At 44.8% G+C, this 19,149-nt stretch overlaps 1 protein-coding gene across 4 annotated transcripts in view; it reads right to left on the reverse strand.

The window, feature by feature from the left end:
- Positions 1 to 19,149, reverse strand: part of STX8 (syntaxin 8) — a 220,894-nt gene that overhangs the window by 150,162 nt on the left and 51,583 nt on the right. For all 4 annotated transcript variants that reach the window (XM_086686007.1, XM_086686005.1, XM_086686008.1 and 1 more), the window contains exons 5-6: positions 17,094 to 17,218; positions 2,918 to 3,010 (exon numbers count right to left, since the gene is read on the reverse strand). In XM_086686007.1, the coding sequence (XP_086542133.1) occupies positions 2,918 to 3,010; positions 17,094 to 17,218 (218 nt within the window). The remainder of the gene's footprint in view (positions 1 to 2,917; positions 3,011 to 17,093; positions 17,219 to 19,149) is intronic.

A 19,149-nucleotide genomic window follows, 5' to 3' on the forward strand; every position in this document is an offset into this window, starting at 1 on the left:
CAGGTGGCTAATCAACTGCCCTTAAAGGGGGGAAATCATCCCAGATTACCTGGGTGGGCCACACGGAATCACAAAGGTCCTTAAAGGCAGGAGAAGGAGACAGAAGTTAGAGGTCAGAGTGATGTGATGTTAGACGGACTCGATCCGCTATTGTCGGCTTTGAAGACAGAGGAGGGGCCCGCGAGCCAAGGAATGGAGGAAGCCTCTAGAAGCCAGAAAAGGCAAAGAAATGAATTCATCCCTGGAGCCTCCAGAAGGGAATGCAGCTCTGCGGACGCCTCGCCTTTTCAGCCCAGGGAGGTGCGGGCCAGACCTCTGACCTCCAGAACTGTTAAGATGGCAGGTGTGCATTGTTTCTAAGCCACCAAGTTTATGGGAATTTGTTACGGCAACAAGAGAAAACGAACACTGGCGTGGCCTGGGCTTTGGGGGTTTGGGGGGTGGTTAACGGCTCCCCAGGTGATTCTAACAGGCAGCAAAGTTTAAGAACCACGGGACTGCAGGGAAGACAAGGACGAGCCGGCAGGATTGCTTATGCCACAGAGACGCCTGGTGATCGCGCCTGGGAGGTGAGCAAGTTCCCCACCCCCCCCACCCCCCCTCACCCCCCGCCTCCGCCAAGAAATCCACCACCAGTTCGCAGCCACCTGCCCAGAGGTGACCACACGTGGCGGACGGAGCCACATCACAGCATGGGCGTGCTTCACCATTTTGGTGGCTAGAATCCTTCCTAGTCTGACCCACTGAACAGGCCCTGTTTCCTGTAGATAAAGAACAGTTATCCCTGCGAACAGATTTTCTCTAGAGCTTGTTTTCTTACCGACGCTCTTTCGGGGAAGGAACCGGCCGATGACTGAATTATATGCAAATATATAATTGAGCACATTCATGTTAGCGCCATCGGGATAAGGACTCAAATGTCTTCCGCTCTGCGTCTGAACTATTTTTTTTTTCATTTTTTTTTTTAACGTTTGTGCGCTTATTTTTTCAGAGCGAGCGCAGGTGTGCATGCACGCGTGAGTGGGGGAGGGGCAGAGAGCGAGAGGGAGGGAGGGAATCCCAAGGAGGCTCCGCTCTGCTTTGTCAGCGCAGAGCCCGATGTGGGGCTCGAGTCCACGAACCGTGAGATCGTGACCCGAGCCGAGATCAAGAGTCAGACGTAACCGACTGAGCCACCAGGCGTTCCGCGTGTTTCAACTGTTTACAAACCACTACTGGGATTATAAATTTAGAGGATCTGTCCCTTTGCTTTAGCAACCTACTTATTTACGACAGATGATAGCCAGATGGACTTTATGATAAATGCAACAGCACTATGGGAAGAAATTAGCTCATTCTCAGTGGCCATGGAGAAAAGAGCTTGCTGCGTGGTTCTGACAGGCACAGCCCTGCCTTTGGGGCAAGGATTCGTCCGTTCCCAGGCTGCCGCGCTCGCAGGTGCGTGGGCAATTCCTTGAGCCCCACGCCATCACCAGCCTCCATGACACCATCACCAAAGCTAAGGTCTTAGAACCTTCCACCTTTCTCTCCCTACATCGTCTTCCTCAGAGAGGAAGGGCAGGGTAGTAGAAAAGGCAGTCACGAGCATCGGGTGGCCCGTGCTGGCACTTCGGTGCTGTCACTTCCAAGTGACGTGACGTTAGGAGGCCCGTCAGCCACTCCGAGCTCCGTCTCTAGCAACGGAGTGGTTAACGGGGTTAACGCTGCCTTTGCGATGCTGCGTACGGATTCAATGCAATGACAGTGATGAACAAGCTGCACACACAGGAGGGGCTCTTGCTAAATGCCGGCTGCACGGACACCCCACTGTTGCTATGCTTTCACACCTCACCTCCATGCAGAAGCTTCTGACATCCCTCCTCTGTGGCCCTGTGCTGTCACTGAGCCCCGGGAGCACACCTCCATGGGCCCACTTGACCTTTCCACTCGGATGGCTCACTGGCATCTCTACCTGGACACCTCCCGACTGCGCTCAGGGTCTCCACTCACAAACCAGTGGCCCTCCCACCCCCAACCGTACACCACAGTACAGGTGTCACCGGTCAGTCACCTGCATCCGCCCTCCTCCCCACCCTCCCCACCTCCACCGAGGCTCTCCGTCAGGCCCCGCCCCTCACGCCACACGCCCGCCCCCAGCACAGGAGCCTGGCAGGTGGGCCCCGGACAAAGCTCGGTTTCTCGCCGGCCATCCTGCGGTGTGGGAACCAATCTGGCTCCACCAGATCTGTCACCTCGAGTCCAGAACAGAGATCTTCAAGGACTTCTCTGCCCTGCAGCCTGGTACTGCTGATGAGGGAGGGGCCAGCTCCACTGGGGATGTGGACCATGCGGGGTCCCCGCGGCCCAGTGAGCCTCACATCACGCCCAGCGCTCTGAGCCATTTATCATGTCACCACATAAAGGACATGCTCCTGGAAGCCTTGCATGGCTCGGAATACAACGAATTTTTTTTGGAATGTTTTTTGTTTTTTTTTTTTTTTTTAGTTTTTGAGAGAGAGACAGAGCATGAGCGGGGGAGGGGCAGAGAGAGAGAGACAGACAGACAGACAGACTCTGAAGCAGGCTCCAGGCTCCGAGCTGTCAGCACAGAGCCCAACGCAGGGCTTAAACTCACAGACCACGAGATCATGACCTGAGCCGAAGTTGGACGCTCAACCGACTGAGCCACCCAGGCACCCCCAAGAATACGACGGATTTTTTAAAGCAGTGACAAGGGACTGGCAATTTCTTATCAAATTTCTTCGCGTGGTTTAGTTAACCACTATCTGAATCTACCACAAACCACCCTCAACGGCGTCCAACTGTAATAGTTAAACTACTTTACGTGTTTTGTAGTACCAAAATCATTTAAAGAACATTAGAGCCTTGAGTATTTATACTAAACGGCAAACACGGTTGACCCCAGACGTGTTCTTACCATTTTGTTCATCTAGTTCATTCCCAATCTCCTTTCCCATCTGTTTCTGGCGACTTATGATGGAGGACAGGGCATCGAGGCCTGCATCCTGTTCTGAAAGAAAAAGCAAAACAGGCCACTAAAAACCAAAGGAAAACAATTTGAAGTCCATACCTAGGCATGTAGTGCAATTCAATATACGGTAAAAGCAATATAAGGAAAAGAAACAAAGAAACAGTTAATATTATTAAGAGAAAATAAAGAAAACAAACTATTAAATACTTATTTCACACCTTAAGCTAAAATGATTTCTTTTTTTATTTTAATTCTTTTTAACTTTATTTATTTTTGAGAGAGAGACACAGAGAGAGACAGAGAGTGAGTAGGGGAGGGGCAGAGAGAGAGAGGGAGGCACAGAATCCGAAGCAGGCTCCAGGCTCCGAGCTGTCAGCACAGAGCCCGACGCGGGGCTCGAACCCACAAACCACAAGATCATGACCTGAGCCGAAGTCGGACACTCAAATGACCGAGCCATCCAGGTGCCCCTAAAGCGATTTCCAGATAAATTAAATTTTAAGATTGCAAATGAAATAACAGAAGTTTTGACTACATCAACATTTAAACTTTCTGATGCTTAATACACAAAGAGCATTTACAGCTTAGTTAAGACAATTTTCCAATTTTGTAAATGGGCAAAGGATACAGACATGAATTTCACAAAAGAATAAAAACAGAAAAATAAATAAAAGCTTTGACATCACTACTTTTTTTTTTTAATTTTTTTTTTTTTAACGTTTATTTATTTTTGAGACAGAGAGAGACAGAGCATGAACAGGGGAGGGTCAGAGAGAGGGAGACACAGAATCTGAAACAGGCTCCAGGCTCCGAGCTGTCAGCACAGAGCCTGACGCGGGGCTCGAACTCACAGACCGTGAGATCATGACCTGAGCTGAAGTCGGCCGCCCAACCGACTGAGCCACCCAGGCGCCCCGACATCACTACTTTTTTTTAAAAAATTCCAATGAAAGTAATAACGATGAGTTGTTTTGTTTTTTTTTTTTGTTTTGTTTTTTTTTTGGATTATCGGATATGCAAGGATTTAAAGGCATGCCGATGCCCAGGGTTCACCAGTGTGTGACGGAGAAGCTCCTATGTACTATCATGGGAGTACAGGTGACATACCTTTCTGGAGAGCAGATTGGGCCTGTCTTTTCATCGATCAATTCCATGTGTAGGAATGTGAGAAAACATTCAGCTAGTATGCAGTGAAGTACATACAAGGATATTCCTGGACACATTTCCTGTGCTGGTTATCAGTTTTATTGCCTCTGAACCCCCACCTCACCCTTTTTGACTGTGCAGCGAAAACACACCTGGGTCCTTTAAGTAGCTTTTCCTTTGCCAGCTTTGTCAATAGACAGGACTGCGGAGACACCGCGGGAGGACAACGTTCGGCTTCCTGGCTCCAGCCCACTCTGTGCCACGAGCCCGTGCACAGCAACACCAAGAGACCCGCAACTTCTTACGACACACCCCCACCTTGGGCCGTTTCGTAACAGAATACCGCCGGCTCAACACTGCCATGAGGACAGTATTCCCTGGCACCCCAGAGGGCAGATTTCCGGCAAGTTCCACCAGCTCAGCACCGCAGCGACCCCCACACCTCAGTCCCGGGGGTGTGGGGTGCTTCCTAGGACACTCGATTTCAGTCCGAGAGTTTGTGATTGCACCTTACGCCTGCTGTTTCTGTCTCCTTGCTACTTGCTACCAATCCCTCATTACCCTGATCCCCTTTGGTTAATAAAATATTCAACTTTCCCTGTTCAAATTTCTTTTTCCTGATTGGATCCAGACTGATACGTTTCTAATAGCGAAACCCTGGAAACTACTGAATGCCCAGACATGGGGATTTGTTTAAAAACATACAGTATATTCATAAGGAAAACACTAATAGCTACTAAAAATGATATTATACAGGAATATTTTGATGTTAAAAGAAGTTCATGATATGTCAGTAAGTAAAAAAAAAAAAGCAGGATGCTAAACGATATAGAGTAAAATAGCAAAATATATAGCAAAACGATGCAGAGCAAAATAGTAAAAAAATAGTTTGTGTTAAATGTAAAGATGTATTACTTTTCTAGATTCTGAAATTTTAAAGATAAAAGAATTCGAGTCACTCTAGATATTGTCTTTAAAATGTGATGTTGTTGCTTTGTTTTCTTTTGTTTTGTTTTTTAACTAGGCAATTTCAGCCATCTCTTTGAGCTTTTTTACTTTGCTTTCGGGTGCCTTGGGAAGAACATTCTGGGGCTGAGCCTCATGGCTTTCTACCCTAGCAATATGCCAGATGAGGGCAACGTGCCATGTGCGGCCTGACTTGCTGATGGGGATTTTTCAACGACTGCTTCACAGAGAAGCGTGATCTACAAAAGCAGGAATCACGAAGGTCTTTTCTCACCCAAGATCACATTGACATTTACTTATTTTTTTTCCTAGTCTTTTCAGGGAATTAAGCCATGACACTTAACTTGTTAATTCATCTGGAATTTATTTGAACTAATGGTGTGAGGTAAGGACCCCTTAGTAACATTTTTTGACACTATGTATGTTTTTAACTATACAAATGACCTGCCATCTCCAGGGATTGTTCCAAGGGACCATTTTATAGCAAAAATCACTTTACGATGAGGTCCTTTTGGTCTTAAGTAACAACCTTTTGGATGGCCTCCAAGTTAAATCTATCATCAGCCTAGTGCCACTATAGGATGACCGATGTTATGGTAAGATTCCAAATGCATCCCAAGAATAGTCTATATGAAGGACCAAGGGTCAAGTGTCAGCCTGGATTAAAAGGGAAAACAATTAAAGAGAGGAAAGGAGATTCCTCCACGGTTCCAATTAGGAAAAGAATCATTAAAGTCCTGAAGTCTCTTTATCTAGTAGAGACACGGATTGTGAATGAAAAAACCTATTCCTCCCTCTTTTCTTTCAACCTTCACCCACTGTCTGACTTAACTGCAGAAAGGTTATCTCGCTAACGCAAAACAGAACGAGGGTTAAAAATTCTGCGCCACTCGGATCATTTGTGCAAGAACTTAGCACACTATGTTCCTCACTATGTTCGAGTGCTGTCCATACTCCCAAGACACAGAAGGTCTAGGTAATGGAGATGGTTGTGTATGTGTCACTGACCATCCTGATGACCCGAGCATCTCCGGGCTTACCACAGCATTTCTAAGGGGATGTGGCACAGTTACCCGAGAGACAATGAGCCAAGATAAAATGCTGCTGCTCATTTTATACAATCAAGACCTACGCAATGATGCAGACGCACGCTCATAGCTCATTACCGTGATCTGCCCCCCATCACATAGCCCAAGTCACCCTGATACCATAATCATTTGCAACATGCCACACTCTCCCAATCATCTGTCAGCATTACAATGGTGTGAATTTTTAAAAATGTAGGAGCACCGGGCTACATATGATAACGGCCCCCTGAAGATGTCTTCATCCCAATCCCTGGAACCTGAAAATACGTGACCTTACATGGCTAAAGTAACTCTGCAGATGCGAATAAAGCTAAGGAATTTGAGATGGGAGAATGTTCTGGATTATCCAGGTGGGCTCAATGTAATCGTGAGTCCTTAAAAACAGAGAATCTTTCCCAGCTGCGCTCAGAGGGAGCTGTGAAGAAGGGTCGGAGGGTTGCAAAGTGTAGGCTTTGAACACCAAGGAAGGGGACTGTCAGCCAAGGGACATGGGTGGCCTCTAGAAGCCAGAAAAGGTGAGGGAATGAATTCTTCCCTGGAGGCCCCAGAAAGGAAGCAGCCCAGCCAATGCCTTCATCTTGCCCAGTAAGATCTGTTCTGAACTCCTGACCTTTAGAACCATAACCTGACAAATTGGTACACCGAGTCACGAAGTCTGTGCAAATTTATTGCAGTGGCAACAGAAAACTAATACACTCATTGTTTTGAAAATCCCTCTGGAATAATTAGGTGTTTGGATGCTTCCTATCTTTAGACATTCTGAAAAACCATCCTCTAACGGAACATCTTGTAATTGTGGGAGGACTATCTGGTGGCTGTAGGTCGGAGAGGGACAATCAGCATGATGAATTCTTGCCAAAAATAACAAACCCGATTCTGATCAAGCCCGCTGAACCTAACTACCAATTTACAGAAAATATGTGGGGCAGAGGAGGACGTTAAACAATATATGGGGTTACAAATAGCAGGTCTAGATACTGGGAAAGTCCAAGGCGAATGACCCTACTTCTCCAGCAAAGAAATTGCACAGGGAGGAAGAGAGAGCTGGCAAAAGTACCTATCTATTAAAGAAACTTAACAGACACATCAATTAGTTGCAATGTCCAAACATATATTCAGATCCTGAATCGAACGATCTAAAAAACAAAACAAAAAAAAAAACCACACCCACACACAAAACCATCATGGGACAATCCGGGAGGTCTGAACATTGGATATCTGATTATATTAAGGAATTACAATTAACTTATTAAGGGTGATAGTAGCATTGCAGTTACATTCTTAAAAAAACCGGTCCTTATCTTCTGCAAGCATACTTTAGGGATATGTTCCAGAATATCCACGGTTGAAATGATACGATGCCTAGGATTTGCTTCAAAAATAATTCAGGTGATGGGGTGCCTTGTGCTCTGTCTTTCTCTCTCTCAAAAATGACTAAACATTCAAAAAAACATAAAATGTAAAGAATTAAAAGAAAAATCCAGGTGACGGGCAGGAGAGGGAGGAGGGTAGACATATAGATGAAATGAGATTGGTTATGCGTTGTTAACTACTGAAGCAATTGATGGGCAGAATGGGATCATTGTCTTACTCTCTCTACTTACATAGTTTTGCAATCGTCCACGGCAAAAAGTTACCGATACTTTAACAAGTAAATAAAACAGAGGGATATTCCTAGGAGCTGCAATCTCAGGCCCCCCACCCGAGCGCGTGACAAGGGCCCAAGGGCTGGGGCTATGTCTTCTTTATCCTGTACTTTTGCCCCAGTTCTGAGCCCAACTGGTGGCACAGAGCATACTTAATAAATATGCTTAAAGCAAGGAACGACACAGAGGGCCCACTAGGCTTGCGCAAGGAGGCGCTAGTCTCTACTAGACACGCACAAAGGCTTGCGGGCAATACGAGGTAGTCCTCTTGAGTTTAGGTAGTAGGAAAGGTAGCTGATGTTGGGTTGTCCAGGGCCCAGAGAGAGGCACTGGGGATTCCCACATTTGATGCAAGGAGGTACTGTCCCTGGATAAGGGGAAGTAAGGGACAGACGGGGATAGTGGATACGCTGCAGAAAGTTAATTACTACATTGGGAAAACTCCTAGAGCAAGTCCTAAGAGTAGAAGTTTGTTTGTTTGTTTTCAGTTTATTTACTTATTTATTTATTTTTAATGTTTATTTATTTTTGAAAGAGAGAGAGAGCATGTGAGCAGGGGAGGGGCAGAGAAGAGGGGAGACACAGAATCCGAAGCAGGCTCCAGGCTCCCAGCTGTCAGCAGAGAGCCTGACGTGGGGCTTGAACCCACGAACTGTGAGATCGTGACCTCAGCCGAAGTTGGACGCTCAACCGACTGAGCCACCCGGGGGCCGCTATTTATTTATTTTGAGAGAGAGAGCAAGTAGGGTAGCGGCAGAGAGAGAGAGAGAGAGAGAGAGAGAGAGAATCCCAAGCAGGCTCCGCACTGTCAGCGCAGAGCCCGACGCAGGGCTGGAACTCAGGAACCGTGAGATCACGACCTGGGCCTAGGTCAAGAGTCAGACGCTCAACCGACTGAGCCACCAAGGCGCCCCAAAGAGTAGATATTTTTAGTTTTGTTGAAGCTGTGGTTGCAAGGGTTCAAAGATCAGCTACCAAGGTTTGCCAGTCCGGCTAGCCACGTTCCCCACTGCTATTTCACATGACGATACCAAGAGACCTAAGAACACAGACGTCCAGGAGGAGTGCACAACTCTCCTGCTAGAATCTAGAAAGAACATCTACAGAACAAAGGTAAGAAGAGACGGGATTAAGAAACCCGCACGACGAGAGCCCCTGAGTAAAGTAGAATGAGGCTTCATACCTCCTCAAGGTCTGCCATGTGACTCAGAGACAAGGGTCTCAGCTAGCCGAGAGGTCGCCTTCCTTTGTTTCATCTCACGGGTTTTCGAGGTGATTTGGTTATTGTCAGCCCCTCACCCATCTTCTGCCTAACATCTATTTGTGCCTTAAATTACTGCTTATGCAGCACAGAAGCCAAGCCTGGCTAACCGGTTGTAATGAGGCCTCGGATCTAGGTTAGGAAAGGAAAGCATTCATTGCTTGAGTCTCAGTTCTACCGATAAACTGTTATTGTGGGATGCGTTTCAAAGTGTTTCTAAGGGTCGACGAAAGTACAGAAAGGCTCACGGATTCCGTGGGCGGAAGGAAGTTAGAAATGACCCTTCATGGTCCCTTATTTCTATCTGGTGCAGGACCTGGCAAGGAAGCAAAACCATGGCAACCTCAGCGCATCCCCAAGATTCTTCGGGCAGAGAAAAGGCGAAGCAGGGTTTTATGTAAAGATCGCTTTCAGTCTTTGTGCTTCTCCTTGTAAAACCGCTTGCTAGGAAAGCAAAGAGGAAGACAGCATTTCCCAAACCCCAAGGTAAGGGTAGGAGATGTCTCCTCGACTCTTTCTGCCCGACCCGTCCCTACCCCTCCAACATACCCCAAAGGCCAGCGGGCTTCCAAAGGGCGGGCATCTCAGTAAGGGTGTTCTCCGCTTCGGGGACCAACACAAAAACCTGCAGGTGGCATCCTCTCCCGCCCGACCTCCCACCATCTCTACACGTGGCACCTTCCCAGTGACAGGGGACACTTCTCCTGGCTGGAAGCAGCTTTCCTCGGCAAAGAAGCAACAATGCCGGAAAACCCATTCCTGTTGGCTTGCAAGACACCCCTTTCAGGGACCGTCAATCCCGAAGGATAAAGCACTACGAATGAATGGCCCTGCTGCGCGCAAGGCCACACCGCCCTGCACCGTTCATTTTGCTTCCAAACATGATAGTGGGTGAAGTACAGGGAATTAAAGGCATCGGGGAGGCTCAGAGTTCCTTTTGCTAGATAAACTCACTGTGGAAAGGGAGTTCAAGACGGAAGGAGACTTCTGCTTCTGGCCAAGAGGGGCTGACAGGGACCTGATTTACTTCTGGCCTGAAACAACTGGGGGGAAAAAAAAGAAAACAAAAAAAACAAACAAACAAACACCAAACCACAGGCAAAATACACAAAACAACAGTTTCAGGAGAGACACGGCCATCAGGGAATGAAGGACAGTGATCCCTGAGGGACGAAGCAAATGAGAGGAGGTCTAGGACTGCCTCAGACATCGCCCGGCGCGGGGAGGAGGGCATCCAGATGGAACCCGGCGGCATCTCTCCACGGAGAAGCATCCAACTAGGTCAAGGTGGTAAGAGCGCGCAGGGCACAGCACAGAGGCGAGAGAGCGGCGCAAACAGAATCTCCGGAGGTTTGCACGGGGTCCACCTCAAGGCTTCAGCTGAGCAGTAACCAGGACATGCGCGTGAGGAGACTATCCAAGGCTGGGGAAAGAACCGCCTGAAAGGGTGAGAGGGGATGATCCTCTGAGCTCACACTGGGTTGGAACACAGTCCCTATTCCCACCGACCAGGTGGCCTCATGATTTACGGGGCATCGGGGGACTCAGAGTGCTTTCAGCTCTGTAGTGGGCTAGACCGCCTCTACACTGGAGTCCGCAAACATCTTCTATAAAGGGCCAGAGAGTCAATATTTGGGGCTCTGTGGTGTATATGGTCTCCAGTGCAGCTATTCAACTCTGCCCCTGTAGCAGGAAAGCATCCATAGATGATACATAAATAAATGAACATGGTTGTGCTCCTATAAAACTTTATTTATGGACACGGCATTACCTTTGAATTTTATATGATTTTGACGAGTCATGAAATCGTCTTCTTTTGACTATGGACAGTGGAAAAACCATTTTTAGCTTGCAGAGCACACAAAATCAGATGGTGGGTGAGATGCGGTTCACACGTCATGGTTTGCTGACCCCTCCTCTAAAATAAACTCTGTCCTGGTCCACCTTACAAAACAATACCCAAATAACTGAACTGCATCCTAGGAAAAAAACAAAACAAACAAAAAACCTCAAGAATATTCCTAGAAATACAAAAATACTTAGTACCAAATACAGAAAAATTCACACCTAGCTTCCAAACAAATGTTTCCCCCCTAAGATTAGAAACAAGCCCAAGGAAATCTGTTCTCACCATTTCTAGTTGACATTGTAACAGGGGCTGTAGCAAGTGCAATGAGACAAGAAAAAGAAATAAAAGGCGTCCAGACTGAAATGAAAAAGTAAAACCACAAAAATTAAAAGAAAAGGGGGTGCCTGGGTGGCTTAGTCCATTAAGCATCTAACTTTGGCTCAAGTCATGATCTCAGGTTCATCAGTTCAAGCCCTGGGCTAGGCTCTGTGCTGACAGCTCAGAGCCTGGAGCCTGCTTCAGATCTGTGTCTCCCTCTCTCTCCGCCCCTCCCCTGCTTACGCTCTGTCTCTTCCTCTTTCAAAAATAAATAAACATTAAAAAAAATTTTTTTAAGAAAGATTACTGGAAAAACCCCAAAATCATGGAGATTAAATAAATGCTTCTAAATAACACATGATCAAAAAGAAATCTCAAGGGAACTTTAAGCATATTTTGAACTAAATAAAAATGAAAACACAACTTATATATTAAAGGGATATGTCAAAAGCAGTGCATAGAGTGAAATTTATAGCACTGAATGCATATGTTAGAAAAAAGATATATATATATCTAAGATCAACAGTCTAAGTTTCCACACCTCAGAAAACTAGAAAAAGAAGAACAAATTAAATCCCAAGTAGGCAGAAGAAAAGAAACAATAAAGGAAGAGAAAGCAATGAAATTTAAATAGGAAGTAACAGAAAAACCACTGAAACCAAAGCTGGTTTGCTGAAAGATCAATAAAATCAATAAGCCTGTAACTAAAAGAGAACACAAATGACTAATATCAGAAATGAAAAAAAGCAGACATCACTACAGTTCTCATGCACATTAAAAGGATAATAAAGGAATATTATGAACAACTCTATGCCCACAAACTGGATAACCTAGACAAAATGGCCCAATTCCTTGCCAGACAGAGCTGACAAAATTCACACAAGAAGGAACAGAGGATCTGAATGGGCCTATATCTATTAAAGAAACTGAATTAACAATAACCTCCCCAAACAGAAAACAGGTTTCACACCTGGGTTCACTGGTGAATTCTACTAAACATTTAAGGAAGAAATTATACCAATTCTCTACAATCTCTTTCAGGGGACAGAAGCAGAGAGAATACTTCCTAACTCATTTTCTGAGGCCACCATTTGTCCTAGACAAAGACATTACAAGAAAAGAAAAACACAGACCAGTATCACTCATGTGCACAGATATAAAAATCCTCAAAAAAATCTTAGCAAATCAAATCCAAGAATACACCACAATCAGTGAGATTTATCCTAGGTATGCATGCCTGGTTCAACATTTAAAAATCAATTAATGTGGGGTGCCTGGGTGGCTAAGTCAGTTGAGCATCCGACTTCAGCTTAGGTCATGATCTCATGGTTTATGAGTTCGAGCCCCCTGGCAGGCTCTGTGCTGACAGCTCAGAGCCTAGAGCTGCTTCGGATTCTGTGTCTCCCTCTTTCTCTGCCCCAACCCCCAACCTCTCTCTCTCTCTCAAAAAAAAAAAAAAAAAAAAAAAAAATTAAAAAAATTTAAAAATCAATTAATGTAATCCATTATATCCACAGGCTAAAAAAGAAAAATCACATGATCATATCACTAGATGCAGAAACAGTACTTCACAAAATCCAACATTCACTAATGATAAAAAACTCTCAGTAAACCAGGAATAGAGGAGAATTTCCTCAACTTGATATAGAATACCTACAAAATCCCCAGAGCTAACATCATACTTGATGGTGTGAAACCTGAAGCTTTCCCACTAATATCAGGTACAAGGCAAGGATGTCCGCACCCCCCCCCCCCAGCAACCACTCCTTTTCAACACTACGCTATAAGTTCTAGCTAATGCATCAGATGAGACAAGACAACACATGAAAATATGTACAGGTTGGAAAGAAAGAAATAAAACTTTGTTTGCAGATGGTATGATCATGCATGCAGAAGATCCAAAAGAACTGACAAAAATCTCTTGGAACTAATAAGCAACTATGGCAAGGTTACAGGATACAAGGTTAACATACGAAAGCCATTTACTTTACTATAAACCAGCAACAAAGAGGTGGAATTTGAAATTAAAAACACAATACCATTTACGTTAGCATCCCTCAAAATGAAGTACTTAGGTACAATCTAACCAAATATGGACAAGATCTATATGAGGAAAGCTACAAAACTGATGAATGGAATCAAAAAAGAACCAAAGGAGACACATTCCATGGATGTGGACAGAAAGACTCAATATTGTCAAGATGTCAGTTTCCCTCCACATTATAGGTCCAATGCAATTTCAATCAAAATCCCAGCAGGTTATTTTGTGGGTATTGACAAACTGACTCTAAAATGCATATGGTAAGGCAAAAGACTCAAAAGGAGAAGAAGGAGAAGAACAAAACAAGAAAACTGACACTACCTGACCATGAGATTTACTCTAAAGCCATAATAATCAAGATACTGTGGTTTGGGTGAAAGAATACACAAATAGATCAACGGAACAGCACAGACAGCCCAGAAATGGACCCACATAGTCAATGACCTTTGACAAAGCAGTAAAGGTGATACAATGGCACGAGGATAGTCTTTTCAGCAAACAGTGCTGGAATAACTGGACATTCACATGCAAAAGAAAAGTGAATCTATACACAGACCTTACACTTTTCAACACAAATTAGAATGGATCACAGATTTAAATATAAAACACAAAACTAGAAAACTCCAAGATTACATAGGAGAAAACCTACATGGCCCGTGGGCATGGCAATGATTTTTTTTTTTTAAGAATTCACTTATTCCTTCTTCAGCGTTCTTCTTTTCGTTATGTAGACCCAAGTTTCAGATCTGTATCATTTCCCTTCTCTTTAAAGAAACTTTAAATCATTTCTTGTAAGGCGGGTCTACTGGCAACAAATCCCCTCCACTTTTGTTTGTTTAAGGAAGTCATGATTTCTCCTTCAGTTTTGAAGGATAATTTCACAAGGTACAAAATTCTAGGTTGTGGGTTTTTTCTCACAACACTTTAAATACTTCACCCCACGGGGCACCTGGGTGGCTCAGTTGGTTGAGCATCCGACTTCAGCTTACGTCATGATCTCACAGCTCCTGAGTTTGAGCCCCGCGTCGGGCTCTGTGCTGATGTCTCAGAGCCTGGAACCTGCTTTGGATTCTGTGTCTCCTTCTCTCTCTCTGCTCCTCCCCGATTTGTGCTCTGGCTCTCTTTGTCTCTCAAAAATAAATGTAAAATAAAATAAAATAAATATTTCACCCCACTCTCTTCGTGCCTGCATTGTCTCTGTAGATGAGGCAGATGTAATTTTTACCTTTGTTCCTCTATGGGTGAGGTATTTTTTCTCCTGTTTTCTTTTAGAATTTTTCCTTTATGTCTGACTTTCTGTAGTTTGGAAAGGGACTGACTATGGGTAGTTTTTTTTTGGTATTTGTCCTAGTTGGCACTCTCTGAGCTTCCTAGATCTGTCATTTGGGGCCTGACCTTAATTTTGGAAAAATTCTCAGTGATGTTTCAAATATTTTTCTGCTCCCTTTTCACTTTCTTCTCCTTCTGGTATTCCCATCAAAACTGTGTTATACCTTTTATAGTCCTCCCATAGTCCTTGGATATTTTCATCTTTTTCTTTTTTTCAGTGTTCTCTTTGCTTTTCACTTTAGGAGGGTTTCTGTTGAGATATTCTCAAGCTCAGAGATTCCTTCCTCGGCCATGGCCAGTCTACTAAAAACCCATCAAAGGCATTTCTTCATTTCTGTTACAGTGTTTTTGATCTCTACTGTTTCTTTTTGGTTCTCTCTGCTTAACATTGCCCACCTGTATTTCAATGCTGTGTATCCATTAGAGTCCATTAGCGGTGGAATATTATTTAGCACTAAGAAGAAATAGCTATCAAGCCATGAAAAGGCATAGAGGAAACTTAAATGCATATTACTAAATGAAGGAGCCAGTCTGAAAAGTCTACATACTGTATGATTCCAAATATATGATATTTTGGAAAAGGCAAAATATGGAGAAAGTAAAAAGATTGGAGGTTGCTAAGGGTTGAGGAGGGAGGGGGGATCAGTAAGTACAGCACAGAAGATTTTTAGGGAAGTGTAAATACTCTATAAATATTCTAATGATGAATACATGTCACCATAGCCTTGTCCCAACCCACCGAATGCAAAAAACTGAGCGTGAACCCTAAGATAAACCATGAACTTTGGGCAATGACGGTGTGTCAGTGTAGCTTAATTGTAACAAAAGCACCACTCTAGCGGGGGGTGGGGGGGGGTGGGGGGGTGGGGGTACTGATGTGGGGGAAGACTGCATGGCTGGGGGCAGGGGTTACATGGAAACTCTCTGTACCTTCATCTCATTTCTGTTATGTCCCTGAAACTGCTCTAAAAAAAACAAAGTCTTTGAAAAGAAAGAAGTCAAATTTCTAGATTCAGACATGACCCTTAGTATAGAAAATCCCACACGCTCTACGAGAGAGCTTTTTAACAAATTAGTGAGTTGGGCAAAGTTGACTGATCCAAGATCAATATAGGTAATCGGTTGTACTTTTATACACTAGCAACAATCAGAAATAGAAATGTTAAAATACCATTAATAAGAGAATAGAAAACATGAAATACTTGGGGAGAAATGTGATAAAAGATGTGCAGGACGTGCACAGTGTCATATGTGTGTCAAAATTTGCTGAATCATACATTTTCAATAGGTGCTATCTGGGACAGGTCACGTATACCTTGATAAAACTGTTCTTAAAAGGAATTAGAAAGAATAGCATATCTGTAATACAGAAAAACCATGTACAAAAACAGGAACATGGAAAAGGTCTACTGCACACATTAAATAAGAGAGTAAGAGCTATGGCATTACCCCTATCATGATCTCACTTACGTAAAAATATGTGTGTGCTTATACCAAGTAAGCCTCAGGAAATATATGCTCATCTGTTTACAGTTTTGAGATTGGAGAAGCAATAAAGAAAGCTTTCCATTTTATACATCCCAGGCTTGTTTGAAATTTCTACAACGATCATGCATTACTTCTGAAATTAAAAAAAAAAAATAGAAGAACGTGAAAAAATAATTAGGCTTAAAAGCCACTGGGCGAGATGAACTTGAAGACAAGAAGCCAGATGGACTCATTTTGTGTAAGAAAACGATGGGAAGGGTGCCTGGGCGGCTCGGTCGGTTGAGCATCCGACTCTTGACTTCAGCTCAAGTCATGATCCCAAGATCATGGGGTCCAGTCCTGCATAGGCTCTGCACCTGAGATTCTTTCTCTCTGTCTCAAATTGAAAGAAAGAAAGAAAGAAAGAAAGAAAGAAAGAAAGAAAGAAAGAAAGAAAGAAAGAAAGAAAGAAAGAGAGAGAGAGAGAGAGAGAGGGAGGGAGGGAGGGAGGGAGGGAGGGAGGGAGGGAGGGAAAGGAAGGAAGGAAGGAAGGAAGGAAGGAAGGAAGGAAGGAAGGAAGGAAGGAAGGAAAGAAAGAAAGAAAGAAAGAAAGAAAGAAAGAAAGAAAGAAAGAAAGAAAGAAAGAAAGAAAGAAAAGAGAAGACAGGAAGAGAAAAGAAAAGCAAAAAGAAGATGGGAGTGTTGTGTTTGGAGAACGAGTCCCATCACAGAGTAAAGGGAGGTGGGCACATGTCTCTGATTCACCCGGTTTTATCAGATTCAGAGCTCCGTGCACACTCTCTCCCAGTGGAGAATCATTATTTCCCTGGGCTACCTTGATGGATGATGCCATCTGTCTGTTCTTTGGGTGTCCTGAGGCACAAAATTGCCAAGAGCTTTAAAAGACCAGCATTGATTCCCCTGTGATCGTCAATGGCTGTAAGGAACATTCAAGGCAGGGGTAAAATTCTGACCAGGTTTCCGAGCCCACACTCTTGGGGTGTCCAGTACCTTGGATAATTTTCTGCTGCTGTTGCCGGATTTCATCAAAACCCAGGCCTCTGGTCTCCTCTGGCTCCTCGAAGAGCCAAGGGTTGGGTACCCCTCGCTTAGCCCCTCCAGTCATCAGGCTGGACCTAGGAACAAGATCAAATGCGTTACGTAACTCAAAAAACACAGCTTTGCTGCAGATTACTCCCACAAGCGCAGACGTGAGCCTCACGTGCTTTGAAAATGCAATTCGGCCACAATTTACTGCATCCTTAGTTCAATGCCAGCAACTGTGTTCAGTGCTGGACGAGGTCTGAGGATGAATTAAGGCACAGGCCTGGTCCCCCGGAGAATTAGAGCCCGTTAAGGAGACCAAAGCAGCACATAATACCCTTACCAATCTTCCAACACACGTTTGAGTCAATAATCGTAAACGAGGGTCTTAAATTTCCAAAACACAAGGCCACATAGAAGTGGCCTTTTGATTAGGACAAAGTTTGTCTCCCAGGCTACGCGACACCAAAGGCACAGATGCTACTTCTCAAGAAGGTGCAAATCTTGCCACCACCACAGATGATGGCATTAAAACAGCACCACAGGATTCTTATTCAAGGGTATGTGGTTGCTCACAGATAGAAACACACAGAGGGTTTCAAATCCAAGCTTACGAACGTATGATAGCACTCACAACAGAACAAATCCTGAATTATCAATCTTAATCTTTACTCACCCTAGAAAGCCCACGCGCCCCTGCCAAACCAGACATATCAGTCACCCTGCCATCCGGGAACAGGGAACCTGCATTCTCAGCCTTGGTCCCCATGTTTGTAGGATTTTCATCCCAAGGATCGCCTTCCCTGTCCCCACATCCTGTCCAAGCCACGAGGACGGTGCTGTTCGTGGAACCACGTGTGACCATTTCAACCCAGACGTGAACAGTCATTCACCTGGGAGTTGGGTTCCTGGGATTTATGAAAACTGATGGTCACGATGACAGTGATATAACCGAACTAGCGGTCGCGATGGTGGTTAACGGGCAGTGAGGACCTGCCACGTGCGATCGTAACCCCGGACGACGTGCGTGCGGCCACAGGCTTCTCTGTCACTTCTCACGTTTCTCCTCTTGTCTGGAAATCACTGCTACCCCATAACCTTTGATGTGGGTAAGCCTCCTGCCTACTAGGTACAAGGCAGGAACCGGAAGTCGCACCCTTGACCGGACAGCAGGCTGCTCTCCAGCACAGAGCGAGATAATCAGATCTCGGCTTCACCACCTACCAGCAGATACAGACAGCAATTTCCACCTCAGAGGCCTGCTGGGGAGTATATAAAACAATCTGTTTGGGGCGCCTGGGTGGCTCAGTTGGTTAAGCGTCCGATTTCGGCTCAGCTCATGATCTCACAGTTCATGGGTTCAAGGCCTGCGTCGGGCTCTGTGCTGACAGCTCGGAACCCAGAACCTGCTTCCGATTCTGTGTCTCCTTCTCTCTCTCTCTGCCTCTCCCCAGCTCGTGCTCTTTCTCTGTCTCTCCTCTCAAAAATAAATAAACATTAAAAAAAATTTTTTAAATCCACTTACCAAACACTGATTTTGTACTCAACTATGGCATAGGCATTGTTCTTGCTCATGGGAATGAAGGAAAAATAGAATATAGGAAAAACAGACCAAAATCTCTGCTCTTACAAAGCAGAAATTCTTGTTATGGGTGCAGCTTCCATTCTGGTGGGGGGGGGGGGTTGGGGGGAGACCAAGTGTGAAATGTGCGGAAAGTGTATAACGCTGTTCTTGGAAGATAACAGTCACTCAACACGTGGTAACAAGTGTCATGTTACCACTCAATGAGCTGCATACACAGGGCACACGGAAGGATAATTTCTGAACAAATGAGTGGACCCCCAAAAGCCTACCTGTCCTTCAGTTTTAGTTGAGCACTCTGAAACCTAGAGAAGATGATGGTATGTTATGGGAAACAAACCGAGGCAAAACTGGAAGAAAAGTTTTGATTCCTTGCACTAAGTTTTAATCTTTTTTTAAATGTTTATTTATATTGGAGACAGAGATGAGTGGGGGAGGGGC

Source organism: Puma concolor, chromosome E1, assembly GCF_028749965.1.
Source record: "Puma concolor isolate L17-30 chromosome E1, mPumCon1.1.hap2, whole genome shotgun sequence".
NCBI classification, from domain to species: domain Eukaryota; kingdom Metazoa; phylum Chordata; class Mammalia; order Carnivora; family Felidae; genus Puma; species Puma concolor.